Here is an 8,934-nt window from a genome sequence, read left to right on the forward strand (position 1 = left end):
CTGCAGTCACATAAGTAGAGGGGAGATATCTGAGTTTTGCATCGACTCCTCCTTTAACTAAGTGTGTGTTTTTTTCAGAATAACTTTGCAAGGCCATTTATAAAGGGACAACCAATAGACTTCATGTAAAGTATAATGATTTTGATTGCCAGAGGGACAGCTGGGCCTACATCCAATACGACAATAACATCAATTAATTAACTAACCATTCATCTCAGGTGTATTTGATTGAATTTGGGTCAGAGATTAGACGATCAGAGCTGCTTCTTTAAGGGAAACATTGTTAATATATATTTTTATTGAATCAACTTCTCCAATGTGTTTACGGTGGATTAAAGTTTGGCAGTTAGCAGACTGGAGTCAGTTGTTTGTCTCCAGTGCTAAATATAGAATGTGCTTCCTTTGGTTGTGGTTATGTGACAGTAATGTTTCAAATTCAAACAGATGAAACTTTCCTGATGATAATGTTTATGATATAATGATGATTTGTGTTCAATTGGCAAATCTAATAGATGTTTTTTACTCTTTAATGTTATCAAAGTGTGCATTCATTAATGTTCTTCTAGAGATACATGGGCACAGTTTAACCAAACTGAATCAGATAATCAGCTGCGTTGTTTGAAATGGGACAGCACACCTGAAATGTATATTTAAATACTTTATTAAGGGCAGTGAACTTATCTGTTCTGTATGTTTTTCAAATCAGTGTTATAAGTGTCACAGACAGTTAAATTGCTCGTATTATACTTAAAATATATGTAAAACAAAACCACTAATGTGATCTTTTTATTTTAGTGGTTTATTAATGACAGTTAATTCTGTTTTTGCTATAGATGGTTTTATGTTTGTCCTTTTCTCATGAGAAGAATTTGAAGAGTTGTTAATGTACCTACATCATTAGTTATGTTATATCATTAGATAATTTAATAGTGGAAAATGGGCGCCTTTTAAAAAATATGAGCATTGCAATAAATGTAGTTAGGATCTATTTAATGTTCAAGTGGTGGTATTGAATAGAGGAAGTAGTTTTTGTACGACTCTCCTGTTACTGTCTCTCACTGTGTCTTCTGGCACAGTGATACACTGCTGTGTCCTCGGCCTTCAGACTGTTCATCTGCAGATACACTTTACTGCTGGAGTCATCTCTGGAGATAGTGAATCTACCCTGGACCGACTGGGAGTAAGAGATCGGAGTACTAGCTGTGTGTATTAAAGCGATCCACTCCAGTCCTTTCCCAGGAGCCTGTCTGATCCAGTTCCATCTGAGCCTCCAAGTTGAATCCAGATGTTGTGCAGGTGAGTCTGTGAGGTTCTCCGGGTTTCCTGACTGCTGGTTCAGACTCAGTTATGGTCTGACCTTCAGCGACAGACCAAACAAACAGAGCAACCACCAAGAGTGTTAGCTTTCCCTGAGCCATGTTCACACAGTTTCTTGTGTTTTCAAAAGCTCGAGTCCCTCTTTAAATATGAAGTAAACTTGATCCCTTTGAGAATTCATTTGACGATTAGCTCCTCCTACTTCGCATTCTGCTTTAAAAGTCAAATTCAAGGCTATACAAACAGCATTAAACATCATTTAAACTAACAGCAAATAGTTATTTAAGGCAATTGTTGATACAAATGAACTGTTGATTAAAATACTATAATTATTCTTTTTCAACGAAAGAGTTGATTTTTTTTCTTCTTTAATTTGACTATAACTCATATGAGTAACATAAAAGCTTTTCTTCTAATCATTGTTTTAGTTGTAACAATTCGAAACTAATTCAGAAATGGATTGAACGATATGTTTTTAATTATTTTTATGTTGTAACTGCAATGAAGGAAAGCAGGATGCTCTAAATGTTTACTTGTGTTTGCTGCAGCTGGATGAAGACCTGGGTTTTGTTTCTTTTCTTACTTTAAAGGTTTCAGAATTCAAATAGTGGCAGTTTGAGGACAGATACAGAGAAACTTGGAGCCTTAAGAGGACATAAACTACTAAGGAACTGAAACCTATTTGACAATGTGCAAAAACACATTCCTGCAATGAATGAAAAATGCAAACTAAATAAGTTAAAAGACGATCTCAGATTAGACCATTTTCTAAATGTTAGCACATAAATGCTTTTTATGGTTCAGCTGCCGTCTTCTCTAAAGAGACACTTTGATAAGAGTCTGTTCTGCAATAAACATGATAACTCTATTTATTGATTTCATTGCTATCTGTTAAGAAATATTTTTCTAATCGTACTGTGTTTGGTGTAACTACCGTTGTCATGATATTGAAAGACTCCAAATCTCACATTAACAGTTTGAGAAAACTGTTGTAATGATGAGGGGTTTTTGTACAGCTGCTCAACCAGCTTCAGTCACTGTGTGTCGAGCACAGTAATAAACAGCAGAGTCTACAGCCGTCAGACTGCTCATCTGCACTCTCTGTCTCTGGAGATGGTGAAGCGGCCTTTAAATGACTCAGAGTAGTAGATGCTGCTCCTGGTTGTAGGGTGGATATAAGCGATTCACTCCAGTCCTTTTCCAGGAGCCTGTCTGATCCAGTTCATGCTGTGGCTACTGAATGTGAATCCAGAGGCTGTACAGGTCAATCTGTGAGATTCTCCAGGCCTTTTAGTCACTGGATCAGATTCTGTCAGAGTCTGACCACCAACACCTGTAAAGAGCATAAAAACACATCTGGTGAAATAAACTGTTGACACAATTAGAAGCTGTGTTAGATAAAGATCAGTAAAGATGTTGACCTGCCCAGCAGACAGTGAGCAGCAGCAGTCCTGTCCTATAGTCCATCATGTTAAACTGTGTGTCCTCTGTCCTCTGTCCTCCTCTCTGCAGTCACATAAGTAGAGGGGGGAGATATCTGAGTTTTGCATTGACTCCTCCTTTCTGATTGAACATTGTCCTCTTTTAACAGTATTTTATGTTAAAAACATTATCTCTTACATTTGACGATTAGCTCCTCCTACTTCGCATTCTGCTTTAAAAGTCAAATTCAAGGCTATACAAACAGCATTAAACATCATTTAAACTAACAGCAAATAGTTATTTAAGGCAATTGTTGACAAAAATGAACTGTTGATTAAAATACTATAATTATTCTTTTTCAACGAAAGATCCTTGATTTTTTTTTTTTCTTGAATTTGACTATAACTCATATGAGTAACATCCAAAGGTTTACTTCTAATCATTGTTTTAGTTGTAACAATTCAAAGCTAATTCAGAAATTGGTTGAACGATATGTTTTTAATTATTTGTATGTTGTAACTGCAATGAAGGAAAGCAGGATGCTCTAAATGTTTACTTGTGTTTGCTGCAGCTGGATGAAGACCTGGGTTTTGTTTCTTTTCTTACTTCAAAAGGTTTCAGAATTCAAATAGTGGCAATTTGAGGACAGATACAGAGAAACTTGGAGCCTTAAGAGGACATAAACTACTAAGGAACTGAAACCTATTTGACAATGTGCAAAAACACATTTCTGCAGTGCATGAAAAATGCAAACTAAATAAGTTAAAAGACGTAGGATCTCAGATTAGACCATTTTCTAAATGTTGGCAAATAAATGCTTTTTATGGTTCAGCTGCCGTCTTCTCTAAAGAGACATTTTGATAAGAGTTTGCAATAAACATGATAAATCTATTAAGTGATATGATTTCTACATTCAGATATCTGTTAAGAAATATTTTTCTAATCTTACAGTGTAACTACCGTTGTGTCATGCTATTGAAAGACTCCACATTTCACATGAACAGAGAAAAGTGTGGTAATAATAAGGGGTTTTTGTACAGCTGCTCAACCAGCTTCAGTCACTGTGTGTCGAGCACAGTAATAAACAGCAGAGTCTACAGCCCTCAGACTGCTCATCTGCAGATACAGCTGCTGTCTGTTGTTGTCTCTGGAGATGGTGAACCGGCCTTTAAATGACTCAGAGTAGTAGATGTGGGCACTGCTGGTAGAGTGGATATAAGCGATCCACTCAAGTCCTTTCCCAGGAGCCTGTCTGATCCAGTTCATGCCGGAGCTACTGAATGTGAATCCAGAGGCTGTACAGGTCAATGTGTGAGATTCTCCAGGCCTTTTAGTCACTGGTTCAGATTCTGTCAGAGTCTGACCATCAACACCTGGAGAGAGGATAAAAACACATCTGGTGAAATAAGCTGTTGACACAATTAAAAGCTGTGTTGGATAAAGATCAGTAAAGATGTTGACCTGCCCAGCAGACAGTGAGCAGCAGCAGTCCTGTCCTATAGTCCATCATGTTAAACTGTGTGTCCTCTGTCCTCTTTCCTCCTCTCTGCAGTCACATAAGTAGAGGGGGAGATATCTGAGTTTTGCATTGACTCCTCCTTTCTGATTGAACATTGTCCTCTTTTTACAGTATTTTATGTTAACATTATCTCTTACATTTAAATTGGTAAACATTTCTTATTGGGCTGTAGGTCATGTTGTAACATTTTATTATTGTTATGGTATTCAGATTTGTCAGATGAAACAAACAAATAATGGATTTTATTTACTGTTGTTTAAAATAAAGGTATTAACATTATTGTCATAAAAAAATGCTTTGAGTTAATTTATTAACACTCCTGTTGTCTTCGGGTCAAATCTGACCGATTTACTACTTTCATCAATCATAACTCACACACACACACACACACACACACACACACACACACACACACACACACACACACACACACACACACACACACACACACACACACACACACACACACACACACACACACCCACACGCACACACACACACACACACCCCCTTATGTGCCCATCCCCCCACATGGATCGCACCTGGCACAGGCAATACATGTTCGGTGTCTATTCTTTGTATATTTACTGCAGTTGTTCATGTATACCAGTAGTCTGATACAATATTTACAGTTTGAAAGGTTGTTAAATTAAATTTGGTGATGATTAATGGTGTTTGTGTTAATGTAATAGCAGTTAAAACAGGACGGGTCAAATTTGACGGCGAACACCAAAGTAAGGAGGGGACACAAAGACAATAGGAGGGTTTAATAAATCACTCTACAGGTTTTATCTGCATCTCATGTCTTTAACATTTATATTTTTAATAAATTATTACGTTTTGTGTCAAATAAAGAACAGAAATGCATGCATTTGTTTTTGGAAAGAAACTCTGACATCCAACAATTGTTGTTGTGTTTCGCTCGTAGATGTTCTGTTTAGTATTTGTGAATAAATAATGTGAACAATATTATTAGAGCCGAAATTGGTTGTGAAGTAACTCAAATATAGAGCAAAACAAATTAAGTTACTGAAAATATATAAGACTGGATACTTGAAAAGGCTGATGTTTAACAATTTAAAGAAGTTGTATTCATTTTTATTCCGGGAATACATACAGTAATGTATCAGTGATTATAACCTCTAAATGTTTAAACTGGTGATGTAACAGTGAGCTGGTGTTGAGATCATTTCTGGTCTGAGGGCTCCTCCTCTGGTGGCTTCATGTTACAAGTGTTCAGGCTCTGAGGGGTTTTTGTACAGCTCTACTGATGGTGTGTGTCACAGTGTGTGTCTGGCACAGTAATACACAGCAGAGTCTCCAGGCTGCACGCTCTGTCCGTTCAGAGTCACTGTGTTGCTGGAAGAGTCTAAGTCGATACTGAACTTGCTCTTCAGTGAATCTTTGTAGTATGAACCTCCAGTGTATTTCATTCCTATCCACTCCAGTCCTTTCCCTGCAGGCTGTCTGATCCAGGCTGTGTAGTAGCTGCCCACAGAATAAGAGACCTGACAGGTGATGGTCAGACGTTGACCTGGCTGCACAGTCACAGAGGCTGGCTGTATCAACTGCTCACACTTCACACCTGTGGAGGGAAACATGTTGAACAGTGAGCGAGGTTAATAACAGAGAGCAGTCAGTGTGAGCGTTCTGTCAGTGTCTCTGCCTCAGTGAGACTCACAGGATCCAGCAGCCAGCAGCAGCAGCAGAGCTACAGAGAACATGGTTGGTGTTGAAGGTGACCTGATGGAGCTTCTCTTCTTCTGCTGCAGCTGACAGCATGATATCAAGTCTTTATAGCAGACTGTGAGGAAGTTCACTTTGCATAGAGAGGGACACTGACAGGCTATAAAAGAGGGACGGACTGTCCTGTCAAGAGTTGTCTTTTGGATTTGTGGTTGGACAATTATAAGGATACATTTTAAGTTACTTATCACTAACTTGTATTTACATTTAAATACGATGTAATCATTTATTCTGCTCAGCAAAACCCTAGCCCACATACTGGATACATCATGCATAAATCTATCCCATCCTGGGAGAGGGATCCCTCCTCTGTTGCTCTCCCTGAGGTTTCTCCCATGTTCCCCTTTAAACTGTGGGTTTTCTCTGGAAGTTTTTCCTTGTACGATGTGAGGGTCTAAGGACAGAGGGTCTAAGGATAGAGGGTGTCGTTTTTCTCATACTGATATTCTGAACAATCTGAGCTGTTGTATTTGCTGTAAAGTGTCTCTACTGTAGGCTATTTTTATTTTATGTACAGCACTTTGGCTCGACCAAAAATCGTTTATAAATGTGTTATATAAATAAAACTTGATTTGATTTGATCCTCGATACTTTCTGTTAAAAATAAAATAATGGGACAATATTGTTGCAAGAATCCCTGAAGTAAAATGTATATCTAAAAAGGGGAAGTGAAATTCCACATCAGCTGTTGCTTTCATAGTGTATTTAGAAAAGCTGTCTTTTTCTCCTTATTGTCATCTGACTTTTTATTATATACTGCCACCTGTTGGTACTAGTGGTAATAAATAGTTAGAGGTTTTTGTAAAGCCTCTGGGCTTCCTTTAACCAGTGTGTGTCTCTAGTGCAGTAATACACAGCAGAGTCCTCTGGCTTTAAGTTGGACAGCCTCAGATGCACCAAGCTGTTGCTATCATCTCTGGTGACTTCTATCCGTTCTTGTAATCTGCTGGCATAGTCTGTTCTACTTGCATCGCTGTAAACACGACCCATCCATTCCAGTGCTTTTCCAGCAGGTTGTCTGACCCAGTGCATGCTGCAGCAGCTAAATGTGAAGCCAGATCCCCTGCAGGAGAGACTGAGAGTCTCCCCAGGCCTCTTCACTACTGAAGAGGAAGGAATAGACTCCATACTCTGACCTGTACAACCTGATGAGATTAAAAGAAGAGAAAGAGAACCAAAGAAGATAGTGAGATATTTTGAAAATGTTCTGCTATCACTGACTGACCATCAGTGGAAGTTGTCTGATAAAAAATAAAACATCAAGAAGCAGGAGAGCTCACAGGGCAGAGAGAGAGCAACCAGCATAAGAGAGAGAGTGATGATCATCCTGAGACTGGAGATGTGACCTCTGATGCTCCACCCAAAGTACAGAGCAGTCAGACAGAAGTACTCTGCACACACTGGAGATTTGCATCAGGATAGCATGGGGAGGGAGGGGCTTTAGCAGGGACTGATATAATTAATTCAAACCATTGAATCCGACTGGATCAGATCCATACTGTTCATACCTTTGGAAACAGAAATCAACATAATCTCAATTATTAATCGGCCCACTCAGTGTTTCTGATGTGCTTATTAGTGAGATCTGCACCAGGCTGGTGACACCCATCTTAGATTATTCAAAGACTGAACCTAAGGGTAACTTTGAGAGGATGTGTGTCCGACCCTCCTCAATGAGGTCCCTCAGGAGTGCGTCCTGGGTCCCCTCTTCTTCTCTCTGTTTACCAATTCATTGGCTCTGTCATTCTATAAATTACATTACATTACATTACATTGCATTTAGCTGACGCTTTTATCCAAAGCGACTTACAATAAGTACATTCGACCAGGAAGACACAACCTTGAAGAAAACAGAATCATATAAGAACATCAGGTTTCAAAGAGCCAATCGTTTCAAGTGCTACTCAACTGGCTTTAGATAAGCCAGTCCTTTATTAGTATATAAGTGCTCTGTTAGCAGTTATTTGTTAGTCATTCTATCGCTCGAAGTGGAGTCGAAAGAGATGAGTTTTCAGTCTGCGCCGGAAGGTGTGTAAGCTTTCTGCGGTCCTGATTTCAATGGGGAGCTCATTCCACCATTTTGGAGCCAGGATAGCAAACCCACGTGTTTTTGCTGATGGGAACTTTGGTCCCCCTCGCAGCGAGGGTGCAGCGATCCGTTTGGCTGATGCAGAGCGTAGAGCACGTGCTGGGGTGTAAATATAAATATCTCAATATCTTGTTTTCAATATAAGACATGCAGAGCCCTGAGAACACACATTTAGGGATCTCTACGTTATAATGATCACTCAAATGTTTAATAAGCGTAAGGAATTATACAGAATACCCCCTAGCTTAACAGTCTCCAAACGAATATGATTTTGATTAATATTTCAAACAAAGTCCTCATATTTATGTGTTATTCTTTAAAAGCCATATAACACAGAGGAAGACAAACACATTTGGACATTAACAGTCTGCAAGGTTTTTGCGTAGTTTCACTGGGGACTTCCACCAGTGTTGTCCTTTTGGGGTAACCTTTGACACTGACTTTATTTTAAAACACTAAAGACGTCTTGTGACAGAAGCATTGCATGGGGAAGTATTTACATCTTGTGTATATAAGATACTCTGATTTAAGCTGGGAAATGACTTGCACTCTCTGTTGGTTAATGCCACTGACAACTGCAGTGGTTTTTGTACAGCTCTGTGGCTTCCTGTATCACTGTGTCTGTCGAGCACAATAATAAACAGCAGAGTCTTCAGACGTCAGGCTGTTCATCTGCAGATAAATGAACTCATGAATCTGCAGTGACTGCTGATCCATCTCTTTTTTGTGTTATAATTAAGCAACCTCTCAAAGAGTGAGGGTATAAACCTGTAGTTCAGTCCAGGGTCTGAGTGTGAGTTAAGATCAGTGAGAGCAGCATATCTGAGTGTTTCCTTTTACT

The 8,934-nt window shown here is 39.0% G+C and overlaps 1 pseudogene and 1 gene segment (V, D, J or C); both read right to left on the reverse strand.

The window, feature by feature from the left end:
• Positions 1 to 3,783: 3,783 nt before the first annotated feature.
• Positions 3,784 to 4,249, reverse strand: LOC117451719 (Ig heavy chain V region 914-like). The segment is given in 2 exon segments: positions 3,784 to 4,112; positions 4,201 to 4,249. Coding segments are annotated over 2 exon segments (378 nt in total).
• A 1,265-nt stretch (positions 4,250 to 5,514) lies between these two features.
• Positions 5,515 to 6,056, reverse strand: LOC117451669 (Ig heavy chain V region 5A-like; annotated as a pseudogene).
• Positions 6,057 to 8,934: the final 2,878 nt, after the last annotated feature.

Source organism: Pseudochaenichthys georgianus, chromosome 8 (assembly GCF_902827115.2).
Source record: "Pseudochaenichthys georgianus chromosome 8, fPseGeo1.2, whole genome shotgun sequence".
NCBI lineage: Eukaryota > Metazoa > Chordata > Actinopteri > Perciformes > Channichthyidae > Pseudochaenichthys > Pseudochaenichthys georgianus.